General features: G+C 33.0%; 1 protein-coding gene across 1 annotated transcript in view; it reads left to right on the plus strand.

Moving 5' to 3' along the window:
* JMY (junction mediating and regulatory protein, p53 cofactor) overlaps positions 1-22,843 on the plus strand; it is a 79,341-nt gene that overhangs the window by 47,951 nt on the left and 8,547 nt on the right. The window contains exons 3-8 of the mRNA XM_006913174.3: positions 2,649-2,799; positions 8,755-8,924; positions 15,212-15,377; positions 15,541-15,728; positions 17,075-17,161; positions 22,295-22,390. Coding sequence (XP_006913236.1) covers positions 2,649-2,799; positions 8,755-8,924; positions 15,212-15,377; positions 15,541-15,728; positions 17,075-17,161; positions 22,295-22,390 — 858 coding nt within the window. The remainder of the gene's footprint in view (positions 1-2,648; positions 2,800-8,754; positions 8,925-15,211; positions 15,378-15,540; positions 15,729-17,074; positions 17,162-22,294; positions 22,391-22,843) is intronic.

Consider the following 22,843-nt stretch of genomic DNA (forward strand, 5'->3'; position numbering starts at 1 on the left):
TGATTTGGAAAGTGCAAATTTTAAACAGGAAGAAAAATATCACCCATAATCTACTGCCAAAAGATGACTTCAATAATAACACACTTTACATATTTTGTCTTTTTTCTGGACATTCTTTTATGTAATTGGAATTATATCTATGATTTTGATCTGTCTTAATATTATGAAATAATCACTTATCTGTTATTAAAAACTCTCCATAAACATTAATTTTTGCATAGAATTGTGTTTTATGTGTGTATCATACATAAATTTCTTATTAGATATCTGGAACCCATTTTTTTCTTTTATTTCATACAACATTTCAATGAATATCTTCGGTTATTATTATTCTTTGAAGATACTGTCTTAAATACCTTTTAAAAATGCAGTATCATAAAATACTTTCCAGAAAATGTTTTAATCAATTTATAGCTCCACAAACAGTATATGAGTCTTTGTCTTTTTCCACCATTACCACACTAACGTGGTTAGTCTCATTTTTAATATTTACTTACTGCGTCTTTCTAAATGGTTTGTCACCCTACCATCTAAAAACAGCTATTTTATGTCTTCTCTTTTCTCCTCTCCTGTACCAACTTCTTATTATCTGGGCTTTTTCTTCACTGGGGAAAACAGAGATCATCAAACAGGAGTTCCCCATATCCTCCTTTATCAAACCCAAAACCTCCCTTTCGTTGAGCCATGGAGGAATTGTTCCTCCATTTACCAAGAGAAAATCCTTATGCCAGTACTCTGGATCCTTTCCCTTCTCATCTTTTCTCAAGGACCTTCCTACTCTACTTAGCTCCATTGTTTCTTGCACCTTAAAGGTTCTCCCTTTGCTGGATATTTCTTACCACTCAACCTGTTCCATGATCTGCCATTAAAATAAAACAAAAAGCAAAAGGCCTGCCTTCTCCTTTTCCAGCTGCATCCTTTTTTCTAAATTCATTAACATATCTCTCAAAAGAGTATTTTTTATACATGTATCTACATTTCTCTCCTTATTAAAAACATGTATGGAAGTGAACTAGTAATTCAGCCGAGATGTGAAGATGCGATGGGAGTTAATGGGCAGAGGGAGTTTGCCTATACTCCAGGACTGTTATTGCTAAGTTGAATGATCTGCATGCTGTTAGGTCCATGGATACTAGTTGTCATCCTTCTTGATCCCTAAATAGTTTTTGACAGGGTTGATTTCTCTTCTTTTGAATCTTGCTGCTTATGTGATTCCACACTTTCCTAGTGTCCCCGCTACCTCTGGTTTGGTTTCTGTAGGCTCTTTTTCACCCAACCGGAGTGCTGGAATTCCTTAGGGCCCAGTCATGAGCCTTTTTCCCATGACTTCCTTGGATGATCTCATTCACTCTCATGGCTTTAAATGTCTTCTGTGTGTCAAGGTTACCCAGATTTATATTTGTGGCCATGACCTTTGCAAAGTCATACTTAACATATGCAAGAGGAAATCTTTGATCGTCTTCCTTTTTGATATCAGCTATTCCTCCATTGTTTACTTTTTGAGGAAATGGCAATTCCACATTTGTACATACTTTTTCAAACAGTAACCTTGAAGTTATTCTTGACCCCTCTCTCTGCCTTGGCATTGTCCCCCTTAACACTGCTAATAAATTACTCACTGTATGCTGGGCAGCTTTTATATATATTTCCCCCTCTCTGGAAGACACTTCATTTGCTTATTGTTGCTTCAAGACTAAAACCCAATGTTAACTTCCTCTGGGTGTTTAATTTACAGGCGATTAAAATTTTATTTTGGTTTTAGACTTTAATTTCTATTTATTTCATCATTTAGAGAATGTGGATTATATGGTTTCAACTTTTAAACTCATTTCAAAGTTTTAGTGGCTTAGGACCTCACTTTTTAAAAATGTTCCAGGGTGGGTTTACATTTTTCTGTATCATATGTTTTTTTTTTAATCATCCTAATATGATATTATTAACTTCTCATTTAATTTTTAAGTATTTTTCAGTGTGTGGTAAAGCAGGTTTGAGTATACAAAGAGTCCATTGCTTTCTTGCTGAATTGTACCTATCTCCCATGCTAAACATACCATTTAGTGATTTTATACACTTTTATATTAATATTATCACTCCAGTGAATTTTATTTTAGCATTCACTTCATATATCATTTGATTTTCAACTTTCCTTAGTCCTTTAGTTTTAGTTGTGATTCTTGTAAATAGTATATAGCTATATTTTTATCTTGGGTCCTTTGGTAGGTGAATGGGCTGATTTTAAATATTATCAGTTTTAAAATCTGAGTTTTCAGTTATTTACTTATGTTAGTTATTAAATAAATATTTTATTGGTACAAATAATTCTTAACCTGAAAATATAATTATCACAGAGGAAGAAATTTCTCATTATCTCAGCACCCCAAAATAATCACTCCTTAACAATTTGCTTTAGGTCCTATATTTATATATGGAGGAAGGAAGGATGAAGAGGGAACAAATTTTTATGTCAAATACCTTCAACATTGTTGTTAATTTACTTATTTTATGAATTAGTAGCTTGTACTGTAGAGCAGGGAAAAACAACTATTCTTTGTTTTAGCACCAAGCACAATGCCTGATATATTCAGTAAATGTTTAAGAAATGAATCAAAGAAACAAATGAACTTAATTTTTCTTTTGTCACTCTAAAGATTTCCATGGAGAATGATTATCTGGGTCCCCGAAGAATCGAAAGTCTACAAAAAGAAGATGCTGATTGGCAGCGGAAAGCTCACATGGCTGTGCTGTCCATTCAAGATCTTACTGTCAAATATTTTGAAATAACAGCTAAAGCTCAAAAAGGTGAGTTTCCCAGTAAAATTATCCTGGTGTTAGGCATTTTTGAAAAGGAGTAGTTTAAGTATTTTATGTTCACAATAACTGTATTAAAAAGTATATAAAGACCACTCAGATTCCTAGCAGTTAAGGAAGATCAATATTAACACAGATAAATCCTTTCAAACTTTACTAGGCATATGTGTTTACATATACGCCCACCTTAAAAAAATAATAGTAATGGGGTACTGGCATAGTGTAATTCAATTCTTAACACTAACCATTCACTGTTAGAGACCCCACAATTTAAAGGCACAGCCTCTATCTCAGACACTATTCACAAATTTAGGGGGTCATGTTTTCAGGCCATCTGCACTTCTACTGGCTACAAATTTAGGGGTTTCCATGCTACTTTTAGGTTCATTTATTTGCTACAGTGATTCAAACAGAACTCAGGAAAGCACATGCTTACAGTATATAAAGGATATAAGTCAGGACAAGTCAAATAAAGAGACACGTAGGGCAAGGTCTGTGAAGGTCCATACCTTTTAACTTCCTTCCAATAGATGGCTGCAGAAATCTTTCCATGGCTCTTTGATAGGCAGTTCAAAATCACTGCTATTTATTATTTTAATAATTTATCTCTTTACCTGGCATTAATATCACTTAGCATTCAGATTATTTTTTCAGCAAATGCACATTTTCTTAAGTTTCATTTAAAGCAATTTATTCCTTCAAGGTGCCAGTGCTGAATAATACTTTCCTTGATTCCTCAGCATCATTTGGCATTGTCATTAGAAAAATTAAACCAACAATTTGATAGGTGAAAAATAGTATCATGTTTTTAAATTTTGCATTTCTCATTATTAATGTGTGTTGATCTTTTTTGTTCTCATGTATTAATTGATATTTACATGTTCTTTCTTTTTTTTCCAGTTAATATCTTTTGCCTATTGATCTATGGTAGTATTTTTTCCTGTTGATCTGTAAGAGCTCCTTATATTCATTGATATCTTTATTATATTTATATTATAGTTGTATATTAACTCTGACATCTGTTGTAAATATTCCTAAATTTCCTTTTAACTTTTTTGTTAAATTTTAATTATAAGAACCATCAGCTTTTAAGAATGATTTCTTTACAAATCTTTAAATTATGTTACTTAATTTGTTGTATTTTCTAAAGTAAGTTTCTGTGTTCCTCCAAATAGTTAAAGCCTACTAAAAATCCTTTTATATACTTGGATTTCTTTCTGGACTCTCTTTTTCATTGATATGCCTTATCTGTTTTTATATGCTGTAATTATGGTAGCTTTATAATGAAATTTATTACCCAGTTTATCAATCATCCCGTCATTATTTTTCAAAATAGTCTTGGTTATACTTAATTATTTTCCCCTAAGATAGTATTATAATCATTTTTTTTTAAATTGGAATGATTTCTTCCCAAACTAATATAATTCTGATAAAAACTACAATGTTTTAGAATTTGAAAGAGGACTTTAATAAAATACTTTGCTATTAAATAAACAAATATTTTATGATAATTTGAAAAAAAATTGCATAATTGTTATTACCCTGCCATTTATTCAAGTCTCTGTTTTATTCAGGAAAGTTTTGTGGGTTTTTTGGTTTTTGATTTTTATCTAGGTTCTGCACATTTCTTATTTAGTTCACTTCTGGATGGTTTATGTTTTATTTTTGTTACTATGAAAGGACCTCATTCCTTTTAATAGATTTTGAGGTCTTTTTTTTAATCTTCAAATCTTTGATCCTCTTTTAGTGATGAATATGATATAGTATATTGATGCTTACTCAGACGTTTCACAAAGTGAAATTTGATAGCTATGATGAAAACTTTGTGAATAATTATAGGTGATTTCTATTTGTTGAGGAGTAAAATGAATGTGGTTTGTTTCTTAGATTTAACAAAATGCTTCAGAAAGAATTATACCTAACATTTAGTGTTTGCTATAAGTGCTTTCTTTCATTCTTTTAAGGTATATTTTAGTCAGCAATACCTTTTGTTTTAATGTTAATGTGAATGATTTTGTCTGTAGATGCTGTCAGAGGTATCTGACATTGATGCTTATTGTTACCTTTAAAACTCATTTTACAATTTGAGCCACCAAGGTTAATGTGTCCTATCTTTCCTGTTCCCGAAATGTAGGTATTTGTCTAAGCAGGTGGCTTAGAAAGTTTTGAGTAAACCATATTACTTGCCTCCCCATCCTCATTCTTTTGGAAAGATATAGTATAATATGATTAATGAATTTTGAAAATCTCTTACACTATTACTCCGCCACCATTCTTCATCTCCTAGTCTTTCATGTATATTTCAAATGCACATGAAAATATCTTTCATTTAAAAATACATTATATTAATATGGGATATTACTATAGAACTTGCAGGCATCAAAAGGATAATAAGGGAAATACTACAAACAACTCTCAGCTTACAAATTTAACAAAGATGAAATAGAACAATTCCTTGAAAAATACAAACTACTACAAATTAACACAAGATGAAATAAATAACCTGAATATTCTTATAACTATTAAAGAAATTGGATTTGTAGATTCAAATTTCCCCCCACCCACAAAAAAAAAAAAAAAAAAAATTCTCCAGGCCCAAATGGTTTCACTGGCAGATTTACCATTTAAATAATAATGTTTCTCTTCCAGAAAATAGAAGAGGAACAGTTTTAATTTGTATCGAATGGGACTAGCAATACCCTAAATCCAAAACTACACAAAGACAATACAAAAAAAGAAAACTACAGATCAGTATTCTACATAATAGATGCAAAAATCCTCAACGAAATATTGACACATTTTAAAATATTAATAAAAATACTTTAAAACAACAACCATGACCAAGTGGGCCTTATCCTCCTTCTATCAGTATGTGAACATCAATCAATGTAATCCACCATATTGAAGGTTTAAAGCAGTGGTTTTCAATTATGGGTGATTTTGCCACACCTAGCTATGTCAGGAGACATTTTTGGTTGTCACAATTATGGAGGGTATTACTAGCACTTAGCAAATAGAGGCCAGAGATTGTGTTAAACATCCTATGATGCCCATCCTTATGCCAAAGCATTTTCTGGCTCATAATGTCAAAAGTGCTGAGGTTGAGAAACGCCAGTCTTGAAAATATTTTTTAAAAAAGCATGATCAGTTTATCAGTAGATACTGAAAAAGCATTTCGCAAAATACAACATCATGTGTGCTGAAAATGCTCAGCAAACTAGGAATAGAAAAGAACTTCCTTAACCTACTAAAGGGCATCTACCAAAACCCTAAAAGCTAGCGTCCTTTTTAATGGAATGCTCCCTCCCTAAAACAGGTGAAAAGTCAAGGATGTTTACTCTTACCACTGCCATTCAGCATAATATAGTAAATCTAAGCTAGTTGTAAAAAGGCAAGAAAAAAGAAATAAAAGACATATAGTTTGGAAAGGAAGAAATAAAATAGTCTGTATTCACAGATAACATTGTTTATGTAGAAAATTGTATGGAATCTATTTTTTAAAACTCTTGGAACTAACAAGTGACTCTTAAGGTCACAGGAAATAAGGTCAACACACAAAAGTGAATTATGTCTATACAGGCAATGAACAATTAAAAATCAAAAATTTTAAAGCAACATCATTTATTATTCCTCCCAAAATGAAATATTTAGGTATGAATCTAACAAAATGTACAGGATTTCTATGCTGACAATTATAATACTGATGAAAGAAATTAACATCTGTAAATAAGTTGATAGACATATTATGTTTGTGGATTGGAATACTCAGTATAGTAATGGTGTCAGTTCATCCCAAAGTGATCTATAGAGTTAACACAACATCTGTCAAAATACCAGTGGGTTTTTTTTTTTTTTTTTTTTGGTGGATATAAATGGGCTGGTTCTAATTAAATGGAAGGGCAAAGAACTGCAATAGTTAAAACAGTTTTGAGGAAAAAAAATTGGAAGAATCACACTACCTGACTTTACAAATTACTATAGAGCTACTGTGGCATAGAATTGTGGAAGGGATAGATTCCTCAATCAGTGGAAGAGAATAAAGATTATAGAGATGAACTCAATATATGGCCATTTACTTTTTGATAAAGCTAATTAATGGAAAGCAGCAAATGGTATTGGAACTATTGGCCATCTATATGCAGAAAAATTAACCTTGACCTGAGCCTCATGTTTTACAAAGATGAACTCAAAATGAATCTAAATGTAAAACTGTAAAACTTCAAAAGAATACATATGAGAAAAAGTTTTTGTAACCTAGAGTTAGACAGAGTTCTTAGCAATGACACCACAAATATAAACTGTAAAAGATATGATAATGAGTATGAACCATAAAAGAAAAAAATTGATAAAATGAATTTCATCAAAGTTAAAAACTTTTCCTCTGCCAGGTACTATCAAAACAATGACAAGACAATAGAATTTAAGGGAAAATATTTGCAAATAACATCTGACAACTTGTATCAGAATACATATGTATATAAGCACTCTTAAAACTCAGTAAACAATGTAATTAATAGTGGGGTAAGAAAATGAATAATCCAGTTAATAAATGGGGAATGGACTTGAACAGACACTTCACCAGAGGATAAAGATGGCAAGTAAGCCCTTGAAAAGATGTTAAATCATTCGTCTTTAGGGTAATGCAAATTAAAACCACAATGAGATACCAACGCATGACTATTAGATTGGCTAAAATAGAAAATGCTAACAATACCAAATTCAGACAAAGATGCAGAGTAACAGGAACCCTTCCTGCATTGCTGGTAGGATTGCAAAATTGTAATCTCTGGAAAATGATTTTGCGATTTCTTATGTAGTTAAAGGTACTTTTGCCATATGACCCAGCAGTCTCTCTCCTGGGTATTTGCCCTAGAGCTGTATGGTAATTTTTAAAATAAAAACTAAAAACAGTATGTTATGTTATTAATAGTTCCTTTGAACATTTAAAGATCTTTTTATACTGTAAACTATTTTTAACTATGTACTTGGTTTAGACTGCCTTTTAGATGCACCCTTCTTGATGTTTAAAAAAAAGTCTTTGCAGCATTGTGATTTAAAAAAAATATAACCATTACAGAAAATTTAGATATTAGACGAACAAGAAACTCCACATCTGTAATCCTACCAGCCTTGTGCAACCACTTTGCGTGTCAATTTTTTTCTACGCTTGGTTTATTATATATAATTGCAATAATTCTCTGTATATTCTGATGTATAGTTCATAGTTTATACAATTTTGATTATTTTATTTTATACTTTGCTTCTGCAGTTTCAGGCAAAACATTTTTGTATGTGATTACAGCATCATTCTGGAGTTTCAAATGCTTCATCAAAGTCTTTGTAGACTTTCTTTATATCTAAGTTCTGGTGATTTTATCTTAGCAGGAAGCCCTTCAGCCCAAACAAGGAGAGAATAGGTTTGCTTGACCTTTTAATTTTCCTTTTCTGAGCATGTTTTCCTTCTCCCATGTAACAGAAACAGAATAAACATCTCTGTGTGGCTTTAACTGTTGAGATTAATAGCCTTCTTTTTGCTTCCAATCAGAAGATAACTTCTTTTTAGAAGAGGTATAAAACAGGTCCTTCTTTTATTTCCTTCCTTATACAAAGACAGATGTAACCTAATTTTGATATATTACTGCTCAACTTTTAAAAACATCTTAAATGAGCCTGTTTCTGACAAGTACAAATTAGAACATTAAGGTTTTTGTTGTTGTTGTTGTTTGTAGCTTTAACATGATACCTGTAAACACCAGGACTGTGTAGCCTTCAGGGATTCTTTTTACTTAAAGTGATCATCATAGAGTATTATTACAGTGTTGTTATCCTGTATTATATAACATAATGTAAATGGTCATCTTAGCAAGAACCTTTATTTTTGCCAGCAGAGGTTAGTATCAATTTGTTTTATGTCTTAATATCCTTTTTAAAAATTATTATTAATAGCTGTGTACGATCGAATGCGAGCAGATCAGAAGAAATTTGGTAAAGCATCATGGGCAGCAGCCGCTGAGCGTATGGAAAAACTACAGTATGCAGTTTCTAAGGAGACTCTGCAGATGATGAGAGCTAAAGAGATCTGCTTGGAACAGAGGAAACATGCACTAAAAGAAGAGGTAACAAAAACTCAGAAAAAATATATAAATTTTTTTAAAAATTAAGATTTGCTACTTGATTTTTATCTTTGTACAAGACTAACATTTTTCTGACTCTACAGGCAACTGTTAATTTTGCACTCTATTTGTGAGACGATGATAATACTCATGATGGGGCCTATGATTTGAGTTGCCACTAATAGAACAGTTAGACACATGGTATTTTCACAGTATCACAGTGTGACTGTAGATAGCAATGCACTATTAAAACAGAAACAATGATGTCAGAATTTCTTTGTTGTCTTTAAATTTTTTTGTACTGTAACATTCAAAGCTTTCTGATAATTAGTTTTACTGCCCAGAGAAGTTTAGTAAAAATCCTAAGGCAGTAACATTTTGTTAGACTTGATTATATTATGCTCAAACCATTACCTTTTGGAACTTCCCGTTTTATTCCTTCTGGAACAAAGCAGGGTTAAATAGAGGTCCAATTTGACTGTGCTTCATTAGAATCTGTTCATGGATACAAAAAAAAAAAAAGGAATAGTCTTAGAAATTCTTGAAAAGAGTCACTGATATATATGTTAGAATATATCTAAAAGCAGTTGTTCAAAATTGACTCTCTTTCCCATGTTATGCATTATATCTCTATGACTTGTTTTATACCAGAAAATTGAACCTCTTATTCCCCTTCACCCCACCTTTATAAAATTTTTCATTTTCAGTTGACATTCAGTATTATATTAGTTTCACATATACAGCATAGTTTAAAGAGTTCTTTATGTATTCTAGATACGTCTTTTATTAAATATATGACTTGTACATATTTGCTCCCATTCTGTAGATCAACCATATTGGTTTTTAAAACATTAACTATGTATTTGTGAAAGCAGTACATTTTTGTCTGCAGAGAAGAACAAAATGTTGTCTGTTTTTATCAATACAGCTTTATTAAAGTTTTTGGGGCTTAGGTATACCAGTATAGTCATCATAGACATTTAAAAGTACATATGCTTATCTCTTGTTAAAAAAAAAATAGTATATGAGATGAAATAGCGTATCACGGCTGTGATCCGGGAAGAAATATTTTGGATTTTAAATTGTAGTTTTATTTTTTTCCTTACATTTTCTTAATTGTTACTATTGTTAAAGATAATACTGGAACTTGCCTTTTCCTGGAACCTTTTCACACTTTATATCCAGAATCTCTTTGCAAAAATTTCAGACCCTTCTCATACTCCCCTGAGGCATTTCTACTATAGTCTCCTTTCTACTTAGCTTTCTCTTTATGTTACTACCTTCTGGAATTTTCTTAAGTTCTAGAACTTTTAAAACTTAAAATTCTAGCATGTTTTTATTGCCTATAAAGTAGAGGTACCACCCTTTGTTTTCATCACACTGACTAGCTTTATTGTTCTAACCAGGCTGACAGTTGGGTTGTACTGACAACATAGAGTGTCTAAAAGAACTGCTGAGTGTAAGATTTCTGACTACTTGCTACTGCAAGAACATTGTTCTTACTGGAATTGGTCTAGGGTGTTGGAAGGGTGAGGCTGAAATGGGCCCTTAGAGTCTGGGCTGATGATTATCTGTGGGGTCATTTTCTCTGGGGCCATCCTATTACCTTAATAATCTGTTTTTAATGTTCTGGATTGTGTTTGAATTCTTCAAAGGTTTTGGTAAAACTGTCAGTCATTCTTGCCATGTTTATGCTTGTTGTGTATATATAATGTATGTATTGTGCTTTTTATATGTATCTGTGATGTACTGTACCAGTTTTATTAGCATTAATTTAAGGTGACCACATTACTCACGAGAAACAGAAACAGAACAAATGTCAATTATTAAGCCCATCCCAAACAAATGCTTTGCCAGCGAAAGTTTTATAATACAGTACTACCCATTAATTTAAGTTATGGGGGAGACTTTCGTAGTTTAAAATATGTTGATAGGTTGTATCTCCTCAGGTATTTTAGAGACAACAACTTCCTGACATGACAGAAGAAACCACTTTAAAAATTACAAGTAGAAATCAAGTTGAAAATAGTGATATTTTCTATGAGTATAATGCTGAACTTGAAACAAAATTTCTAAATTAATGCTGAAATATTAAATATTAAATATTACCTGGGCAAGCAAAATTCTATTTGACTTTTAAGTTTTCTTCAACTACACTAAATAAGTACCATTTCTTTTAGTCTATCTCCTTTTTAACTTGTTTCTGTCTTGATTGTAGTCATTTTACCCTTTTTAGGTCACAGTCTACTTGCCTCTTTAATAATTTGAAAGTTAAGAACTCTGTACTCAGAGAAATACACATACACATACAGCTTTGCACACAAATTTAGTAGGTTCCCAAATAATCTGTACCTGAGCCTCTGACCCAGATTGTCCTCAGATGTTCATATTTTCCCATCAAAAACTGAAACTGTCAGTGCCTTTATGGCCCATTACTTTGGAAAGAATCCAGGTTTACTTAAATTTTTTGTGACTACCTTACTCTACTTTTCAGTAGTTACTCCTCACCAATTCAGATTTTAAAATAATAGCACAGGGGCTGGATGAAAAAGTTGAAGGGATTAAGAAATACAAATTGGTAGTTAAAAAATAGTCACAGAGATGTGAAGTACAGCATAGGGAATATAGTCAATAATATTTAATAACTGTTATAGTGCCAGGTGAGTACTAGAGTAATTGGGGGGATCACTTCGAAAATTATATAAATGTCTAACCACTCTGCTGTACACCTAAAACTAATATACAATAATATTAAATGTCAACTCAAATTGAAAAAAAAAAAAAAAACCAGCACAATCTGATATACTCGTACTTTCAGACATATTTTAAACTACTGGACAAGATTAAACTGCATATAACCACACAAAGTTAGGAGTAGGATATATATTGGAAGTATTATTAAAATAAGGTTAATTAATGAAATAGTGATATTTTCTTTATAGTTATTCATTGAAATAGGTACTAAAGTTAAGATACCATCAGGAAATAAATCATAGAAAATATAGTCACATCTCACCTTGTGGACTGTTATCTTCAGTTTAACCATGTTCTCTGGTTAATAGGAAATTAACCAGAAAACTACTTGGATTTTAATCCTTGTGGTTGAAAGTTCTAAAAATATGTCAGTATACTTTCTTGTCATGTAGAGAATTTTAGTCATTCCCCATCCATTTTAAAAAAATTATTTTTTGAGGTCATCTCTATGAACATATATAAACTGCTAGAGCTGATTATAACTATATGTTATAATCATATAACATATAGTTATATGATTATAACTATATGTTATAATCTGATATACTTGTACTGAACAACCCCGAGGCTAGTTCCTTATTTCATAATTTTGTCTTTCTCTTAAAAGCACATGACTAAATTATGATTAATTAAGGTTATGTTCCTCTATGTCACTTTATTGAAGTCATCAAGTATTTATTGAGTATTTACAGTATACCACAGAGGACATTGAATTCTCAAATATAATTCTTTATACTACAATCCCATGAGCCATTATCTGAAACCCCTAAATTTCAGAATTCTTAGTTTTTTAGATTTTAGGAAGCCAATTTAGGGCATATAACTTCCAGACAAGAGTTAGTATTCCAGTAATAAAACATACAGATATTACATTAAATGGAATAAATAGGGACTCACATCAATTCATATCATATATTCCTACAAGTGAATTGTGAGGTTAGGTTTTGACATCAAAGAAATTAGTGATATATTCAGTTTTCTAAGATTTCTGAAATGTGGAATTTTAGACAGTTCTGTCATCTTACATGCATTATCTATATTTGTATAGCTGTTATTGGTGGAACCTGTATTTATACTCAGATGTCTGTTTCTAGGTCGTGTGTCCTTGCCATCTTTCCCACATAAAAAGGCTAGTCTTGATTGAGAGCTTGCTGACCTTGCCTTTAATGTTATTTCTCTTATGCTGTGCATGGTTTTTATGACCACTGTTTGAACCTTCATTTCATTTCTTGTCTACTGCTATATTCTCTGTAAGTCACACAGTGGTGGATGCTCAGTGAATATTTGTTGAATGATTGGCTCAACCCACAGATACTCTGAAAGCTGTTTTTCATAGCCCCTCATGTGTCATGGGGTTTTCTAGCACAGTAGGGTGAAAGGCAAGACAAAAACATCATTAGTTTATATAAATTGCTTTATATCTTTTTTCACGATATAGTCAGTCAAGATAGGTACACATGAAAACTACTACATTGTGTACGGAGGAAAGGATCATCTGTGTGGTCAGTAGTGCATGATGTACTTATGTGGACATATGGACGTCGACTGGTACTTCATTTCCTTGCTAGATTTACTTTTCTGTATGTATTAGAACGGTGCCCTCTGCTTTTGCCTAGTAGGAAGACTATCTTTGGAAGGAATTGGGAGAATTGGGTCTAGTTCCAACATTGCTGATATTACCTGGGTTACTTTGGAAGTCACAGTTTGGTTGGGGTTGGGGTCTTGATATCCTGATATCAAAAGTTTGTTTATTTAGAAGGGTGAAAGTTGAGCTGAGTAAAATTTCAAGGTAGCAGAGTTTTTAATGGCACTTGATTATCTACTTTTTTGAGCACTTAACCTACTTTCTAGGCTTCCTTCTTGTCCAGGGAAGTACTACCCCCAAGTATAACAAAGATGTGCCATCTGTGGTACCTACCTTCTCTCCATGGCTCCATTGTCTGGAATTGGTGCTCCTTCCACTCTGGATTCCCATTCCCTTAGTTCTGTGGCTGTCAGCTGAGTTAGGTACCAGGAAAAAAAATCAGTCTGGAAACTTCAGATGTTATAGGGAAGAGATTCGGAGCAGTGTAGCCTTCCCATATCTCTCCATGCTTTTCACTAAGGATTTCGCCTCTGCGTTGAAGTTTAGATAAACCCGAGAGCACTGCTTTGCTCTCTAAGACTTCCCTGACATTTCTCCCTTTCTCCTCAGGTTATTCCATAAAAGTCCTCTCTGCCCTGGTACTACAGCCCTTTAACTTTTCCTGGGGCCCACCACTACCCTATTATTTGTTCTTTCTGAGGTTGGGATTTAACAGATCCCTTGTGTGCACCTTTGCCTCTGATAAGGTTTTGTCCTTCTGAACCTAGCCATTGCAAATCCACCTTTGGACTCCCTTACTATGAATAGAACTCACTAAACCAGAAAATTGGGGGCGAGGTCACTTACTGTAAGAGAATACCCCCTTCCTTTTTCAGTTTGATATATTTGTTGTATTCTGGTATCACTGTGCATCTCAAGTGTTTTTAAGGTACATGGGCCCTGGGCAGGGATCAGAATATTGTTTTACTTGCAGTTGAGGTAGCTGACAATGTAAAGCTATGTCAGCAAGGCACTTTGAATTTCCTTTCTTAGCCAAAGAATCAAACAGGAGAATGCTAGAGGGGAGCCTTAGCACAGTGTCATGAATGTGGTGGCAGATAAATGGTCAGAGAACTAACAGCCTGGACCAGACAGTGAACAGTATCACTGGAGAACTGATCTTAGATGGTTTGTGGACTGATTCACACTAAGATTTTACTGATTATAATTCCCCACTTAGAGAATAAAGCCTTCTAACATCAAGTATTTTACCTCTTTGTATGCTGTGCTCATAGAAAGTATGGGTGCAGATAACAGAGGAAGATGCATCCTGGAGCTGTGGTCTCCAGAGCTGGACAAGAGCTCCAAGATAGTATGTAAAGGGATGCTTATAATTTAAAGTAAGACTGGGAGTTTCAGGAAAGAAATCACTCCTAGGTTCTTCTTTTATGACTTTGGACAAAAACAGCAGAATTTCATTTTGTCGACATTCCCCTCCACGAACCACTATAATTAAACCCATTTGGGGTTTGTTCTATATATATTGTGTGTTATTGTCACTCATAACATATTACCTAATACAGCAGGACCACTGACTTATAACTTAGTTTATTAAATACTTATTTTAAAAATGTTTACAACATTTATTAAACAGCACTGTATTTAATTCATCTGATTATTTTTAAACGTATATTGTTGCACATTTAGACCATAGCCTAACTATTGCTTCACAGTTCAAAATTTTTGTTAAAGAATTTTGAAATTATATACTAAGAAGAATAGAATCATTAGGTAAGACTATAGATATCTAGAATGTAAAGGAAAGGCTGGAATCTTGTTTAGAACATACTCTCTTTATATGCTAACATATTTCACCTAACTCACCAGCCAGAAGGGATTATTTTGTAGCAATAAGAATTCACTGTCTTGTCCCCTCCAACCAGAAGTGTTCTTATTTTTATTTTCAATGCAGATGCAGAGTTTGCAGGGTGGTACAGAAGCCATAGCTCAGTTGGATCAGTTAGAAGCTGATTATTATGATCTGCAACTTCAGTTGTATGAAGTACAGTTTGAAATCTTGAAGTGTGAAGAGTTACTATTGACAGCACAACTGGAAAGCATCAAAAGACTTATATCAGGTATGGTGTACATTTAACCACATAAGTCCACAAAAGATTGAATACCTTATAAGATGTAATGGCTTTGCCTGAGGTTACAGAGCCAATTAAGTGGATTAGAACCCTGTTCTGTCTTTGCAGCCCATGCTCTTAACAACTACCCCTTGTTGCTATTCTGTAACAGAAAAGAGAGATGAAGTGGTGTATTATGACACTTATGAAAGTATGGAGGCCATGCTGGAGAAGGAAGAGATGGCAGCGTCATTGCATTTACAGAGGGAAGAGCTACAGAAACTTCAGCAGAAAGCACGCCAGCTAGAAGCAAGACGTGGACGGGTTTCAGCCAAGAAAGCCTACCTCAGAAATAAAAAGGCATAATAGATTAAGAATTTATTGAATATATAGCTGTAATTTTAAATCTTGCTTTTATGTATTACCTAATCTTTGATCCATAGCTAATAATTCTAACCCAGTTTGTCACTAACACTTGCATACCTTTTAAAGCAAAGTAAGAGTTCTTATGGGGTGTATCTTTAGATCCTGCTGGAGTTACTGGGTATTATATGGTATATGTAACATTATCACCTTTCTGAAATCTGGGAAGAAATTTAATTTCAAAACACGACTAATCTCTGTTCTTGATAAGGGATAGTGAACCTGTATCTTCATTTTATAACTAAAGTAACATAGGTGTTCAGTAGTTAAATGACCCAAGGAAAAGCAGTTAGTATAGGGCAACATTAGGATTCTATACTAGGTCTGTGTGACTTAGAAGCCTGAGTCATTATAGCACTATATCATGTCACTATATAATGCTGCCTTTATTTTCCCCTGGAGACTGACCAGGACTGGTTCATTTCAAGAATCTCTTGTTAGGCAACCGACTTCAACCCAGTATTGTAAAAAATATGATATAAACAGTTGCTTTATTGGTTTAAAAGGTCATTTCTTAAATGCCTTTCTCTGGTTAGAAGAGTTAATCTTTTGGTAAACTTTGAGAATATTGGAAACTAATGTAAACCCTTTTAGCTGGAGGACTTGTCAAAAGGACCCAGGGAAAATTAAGACTTAGCATGCGCCACTAAAAAGTTGCCAGATGATAGTGCATTGTTTTGTAAAGAAGCACATATGTCCTATTTTATACTGTGTTCTTATTTTTATATGATTAAAAAAAGCATACCTATATTTTCTTTATAATTCCTAATTTCTGGTCTTTATGGTCTCTTTTTGTTCTGAAGTCAATGACCAGAAGATTCAGATTTCATGATATTGTTTAAACCAGTCCAAGCAAAGTCATTTTTTTAACTCATCACAGGATACAGACCTTAAGCCAAGAGTTGTATGTCCCTTTTTACCCAGAATAATTTAAAGAGTACAGTAAGACTTAGAATCTTTTGACCACAGATTTTGGAACTGTGAAAGAGACCTTTGAGATTATATAAGGACACCTTCCTTCCACTCTGCCTTGCCCCCATCTCTCCTGCTCTAAAAAAGAGAAATCAAGAGTTCTAGAGAAGCTTTAATAGTTTGATAGAAGAGTCTTTTTAAGATCCTGATTATTTGGCTTATGTTGCTTCATACTTCTAATGAGAAACCAGAGGCCATTTGCTTGGTATTTTGCTATGTTAAGATTAAAATTTATCAAGTAAACCCTGGTGTATGGTGTTTTGGCTCTTTTAGATTTCACATATATTAAAACATATTTTATGTATTTATAGGAAATTTGTATTGCAAAACACAATGAAAAATTCCAGCAGCGCCTTCAGAGTGAAGAGGAATATAGAACCCATCATACACTACAACTAGTAAGTTTGGACTCTTGGAGACTTAGAACAAAAGTTTGATTTTTACATTTATCAACATGAATAAAATCTATAAAGAATAAGAAGATATTATATGTAGATGTTAGCAATAGTTCACTGTGTATGTACACGTACTTATAACTTAGAGACGTTCTAGGCAAAAAGCACACACATGCATAACTTCTCCTATTAGCAAAATCTCACACAAGAGGGGTACATTTGTTACAGTGAACCAACATTAACACATCATCACTCAAAGCCCATAGCTTACATTAGAGTTCATTCTTGGAGTATACATTCTATTGGTTTTGACATGTATAATGACATGAATCCACCATTAATAGTATTATAATATTTTCACTGCCCTAAAAATCCTCTGTGCTCTACCTATTCATCCCTCTCTACCCAAACCTCTGGCAACCACTGATCTTTTTACTGTCTCCATAGTTTTGCCTTTTCCATAATGTTTAATTGGAATTACACAGTACGTACCCTTTTTAGATTGGCTTATTTAACTTACTGGTATGCATTTAAGGTTTTTCCATGTCTTTTCATGGCTTGATAGCTCATTTCTTTTTAGCACTGAATAATCCATTGCTTGGATGTACGACAGTAAGTTCATTCACTTACTGAAGGGACATGTTGGTTACCTACAAGTTTGGGCAATTATGAATAAAGCTGCAGTAAACACCAAACAATCTTTTATGTGTACATAAGTTTTCAACTCTTTGGGGTAAATACCAAGGAGTGCATTGCTGGATCGTATAGTTAGAATGTTTAATTTTTTTTTTTTTGTAGGACATTTACTAAGTGTCTTCCAAAGTGACTGTTCCATTTTGCATTCCCACTAACAGTGAATGAGAGTTCCTGTAGCTCTGCATCCTCACCAGCATTTGGTGTTATCAATGTTTCAGATTTTAGCCATTCTGATAGATGTGTAGTGGTATCTCATGGTTGTTTTAGTTTGCAGTTTCCTAATGACATATAATGTTGAGCATCTTTTCATAATGTTTATTTGCCATCTGTATATCTTCTTTGGTGAGGTGTCTCTTCAGAGTTTTTGCTCATTTTTTTTAACTGAGTTGTTTGCTTATTGTTGAGTTTTAAGAATTCTTTGCATGTGCTCTGTAATCGTCCTTTATCATATATGTCTTTTGCAAATGTCTTCCAATCTGTGCCTTGTCCTTTCATTCTCTTGACAGTCTTTCTCACAGGGCAGAAGTTTTTAATTTTAATGAAGTCCAGCTTACCAGCCTTTCTTTCATGGGCTGTATCTTTGTTGTTGTATCTAAAAAGTCATCACTAAACCCAATGTCATTTATATTTCCTCCTATCTTATATTCTAGGAGCTGTATAGTTTTGCATTTTACCTTTAGGTCTGTGATCCATTTTGAGTTACTATTTGAGTTACTATAAAGGTTGCAGGTCTGTAGCAAAACTTTTTTTTATAACTGTCTACTCTATTGAATTGCCTTTTGCTCCTTTGTTAAAGATCAGTTGATTATATTTATGTGGGTCTATTTTTGAGTTCTGTATTTTGTTTCACTGATCTAGGTCTTCTGTCTCTCTGAAGAAGCTTTAGGATCAGCTTGTCAATAACCATAAAGTAAGCAGCTAGGATTTTTGATTAAGATTGCATTGAATCTATAGATCAAATTGGGAATAATTGAAACCTTAACAATATTGAGTCTTTCTATCCATGAGCAAGAAATTAATCTCCATATATTTAGTTCTTTGATTTCTTTTATGAGTTTTATAGTTTGCTTCAGTAGATCTTGTACATATTAGATTTGTACCTAAATCTATTGATCTCACACCCCTCCATGCTAATGTAAATAGTATTGAAGTGGTAATGTATATAGTTTTCAATATCAAACTCCAGTTGTTGATGCTGGTACATTAGACAGTTGTTGGCTTTTACATGTCAGCCTTGTATCCTGCAACTTTGCTGTAATAGCTTATTAGTCCCAGGAGTTTTCTTTTTTTGTTGGTTCTTTCAAATTTTCTATATAGACAATCATCATCTGCAAATACAGTTTTATTTTTTTCTGTCCCAATTTGTATACCTTTTATTTGCTTTTCTTGTCCTGTTGCATTAGGTAAGACTTCCAATAAGATGTTGAAAAGGAGTGCTTAGAGGGGACATCTTTGTCTTTCCTGATCTTAACAAGCTTCTAGATTTCACCAGTAGAACGATATTAGCTGTAGGGTTTTTCGTAAATGTTGTTTATAAAGTTGAAGACATTCCCTTCTAATTATACTATGCTGAGACCATTAGTCCAGTTTTTAAAAAATCACATTAAAAATCTTCTATTCCCAGTATTACTGTACCTCATCATGCCTGCAGTATATTATCCTGATAGTAGTCTTTTCAGACACATGTCTTAGGTTAGTCAACACCAGTGATTTGTATTTCATTAAATAGTAGAAATGCTGACATGACTATATTACTATATATGCTTACTTAAATTTTTTTTCTTTAGTGTCACACTAAAGGCCAAAGGGCTAAAATTTGTCAATATTATCACTTAAGCTCATTTTGGTACATGTTATACTAAAGCCCCTTATTCTTGATTTTAAACATATAAAAGTAGCTGAACTACCCGTTAACTGTATGATTCACCTTTCTCTTAAGAGTGTAGAAATAGCAAAATTAATCATTGTACTTTTATTTTTCATTACTATTTTCATGGATCAAAAACAGCTTTGTAAGAAAGTTTAGACAAAGGGGCCAGCGCAGCAGGTGTACGAGAGTGCCCCTTACTGTCACCATCAGTACCTGCACTGTCAGCTTGTTATTGAGGTTCCACACTTAGAATTTGTTCCTTATTACATGAATATTTTGACTTCTGATGAAATGCCAATACTTTGGTGGATGGAGTAACTAAATAACTTTTTAGAATGAATAGCAAATTCTTTCTCAAAGAGTTGTATAGGGTAAAAGAAAAGTAAAAATGAAGAAATTGATATTTGGAGGAATCTCAAAGATAAACATCATCTGCATAATGTTATTTGCCTAATACCAACTTTAGGTGGAATACTTCATTGTGGAAGAATGAATCCATTAACCATCTAGTCATTTTAACATGCATAGATAGAGGGAAATGAAAGTTGACTTAAATCATTGTTTTTCAAAGTTAGTTTTAAATCACCGTTATCAAAATCTTTTGGGTGGTAGATTGTTTAAAATATAAACCCCTAGATTTTAGCCTTATTGTTTCAAAAATTTCTTCTAGATATTTTTGCAAATTAAATATGTAAGACTAAGGTAGTTTACTATTTAATAGTAAGCTCTAAAACAGAATAGTTTAAAATATATAAAATTACTTGCATATTACTTTGTTTTTTTAAGCTCAGAGACAAACTGGGTAAGGGAAGGAAATGGTAGTCAGGAAACAAGTCAGTTCTCCCCATTAAAAAATGCATTCTTGTTTTATGTAACCATACTCATAAATCATGGGTTTCATTTCAATAAAGTACCAGTACCATGGAATACTTTTAAGCTGTAGTTTATGGAAACTGATCAGACCTTTTTTGATTATTTTGCTCACGATGGCTTCTTTTAATACTACTTCCTCTGTGCTCTGGTATGTGCCCTGCACAATCATTGTTCTCATTTTCTTAAAACAATACTTTGTTATGAAAACTTTTTATTGTTTTGAAACATAATACATACATAATGTACATATAAAGAAGTATATACCTCATAAGTATATAACTTGAAGAATTTTCACAAGGTGAACATAACTATATAACCAGTACCCAGACTAATAAAGTTAACAGAAACCCACTTTGGGTTACCTTTTGTTACCATCCAGTAAGTACTCCCTGCCACAGCTTCTCTTTTTCTAAGTTTATTTTGATTCATCTTGGAGTTGGTTAGATTTCATTAAGATACTCTTTCAGGAAAGTTTCGTGGTTGCTGTATTTTCTGAGTTCTGGCATGTTGGAGAATGCTTGTCTGTTTCCTTTATACATAAAGGACAGTTTGGTTGGGTCATGCTATCAGTTTCCTCTCCATCAAAATTTTAGAGACACTGCCAACACTGTCTTGTAGCATTGAATGTTATAATGCAGAGGCCCAAAGTAACCCCCACCCACACGCCTTTATAAGACTTGATTTTTCTTCCCAGATACACATAACAAGTCTTTATTGTAGAATTTTAGTGTAGTAACTTTGTCAGTTGATCATTGTGCACGAGAGTTCCTGAAACTCGATACACACTTTTAGTCTGAAGAGTCAAGCCATCCTTTAGATTTTGTTATCATCATCCAAGACAAATGTCAGCAGTAACTCTTATTAGAAATTATATTGTCCAGGACAAAGCTGGTGGGGAAGAAGAGAGAGGTAATAGAATAAGAGAATAATGGAGGATTGAATTGGAAAAGGACAGCAGATGAATGGAAGAAAGACAGGTTAATGATACACTGGAGACCACCATCACCTCCATATGAAATTATCTGATCTTGTGGGAAGCATTTCTAATTTTTTAAAATAAAGTAAAAATAAAGCCATAACCCATCTACCTATCTAGAAAGCCTTTTCATTTATTTAATATTTGTTCTGCCAAATGAGATTTAATTAGACAGCTTATAGGTGATTCAACAACATGGGAAATTTTTTAAATTTTTGTGCAGATTAACTGGCAACTGTAAGGTATGATAAACCAAATGATTCATGTATAATGCTGTAAGTACTTTTCTTTTTTACTATGCCGGTTATATTGGTTGATGTAATGTGTAATATCTAAATTACTGACCAACTGGTTGCTGATTTTATTTTTAAGGTCCACTATTTGAGTTAGCAGAATACAGCAGCTACAAGTATTTCATACTAAAATTGTTTAAGCCACAGCTCCAAAGATGAAACATTTCTTAGTTCACAGAAGACTTTATTTTACAAAGCAAACATCTTGAATTGGGAACAAATGCAGAATATAAAAGAGTATTATTTTTGTCATTTTGAATTTTAAAATGATAATTTTTATTAAAAACTAATAGTTCTTCATTTCATAAAACATTTTATCTAATGCATTATTCTCTGGAGTTATCCAGTTTACATACTGGGAGAACTCTTTTCCTTTTTTCCCATTAATGGGGTAGATTGTAATGGAATTACTATTAATTTTTTACCAGAAGAGAGAAAAATTACATGATGAAGAAGAACGAAAAAGTGCCTGGGTTAGCCAAGAAAGACAGAGAACACTGGATAGACTTCGAACTTTTAAACAGGTAATAAAAGTATGGTCAGTTTATTATTTTCCATTGCTTTTTATATAGAGCTACATGCGTACTCCAATTGTACGATTTCTTTGTATGAGAATACTTGGTTTTCCCTTTGTTATTTAAAAAATAATTATAATCATGGGAGTCCTTTTTATTATGTTTTTAAATTAATTTTTGGATTGGATGGCTGCCTGTCCTCTCATTCCCAAAATTAATATTCTTGTGACCCTCGGCCTACCACTTTAGTATAAGAGGAATGGTCCAGGCCTCTGGGAAGCTTAGATTCCTCTTGAGTTTTATAAAATTAGTTCACAACCAACTGTCCATTTCACATATCAACTTATTATTAATTCCACATACATCCATCCACCTATGTTAATTATCTGTGGAAATGACCACTGGCAGAATTAAAGGGTGGATCAACATACATGAGAAATGCTTCAGCAGTTCTCTTACCAG

Source organism: Pteropus alecto, unplaced genomic scaffold (genome assembly GCF_000325575.1).
Source record: "Pteropus alecto unplaced genomic scaffold, ASM32557v1 scaffold20, whole genome shotgun sequence".
Lineage (NCBI taxonomy): Eukaryota > Metazoa > Chordata > Mammalia > Chiroptera > Pteropodidae > Pteropus > Pteropus alecto.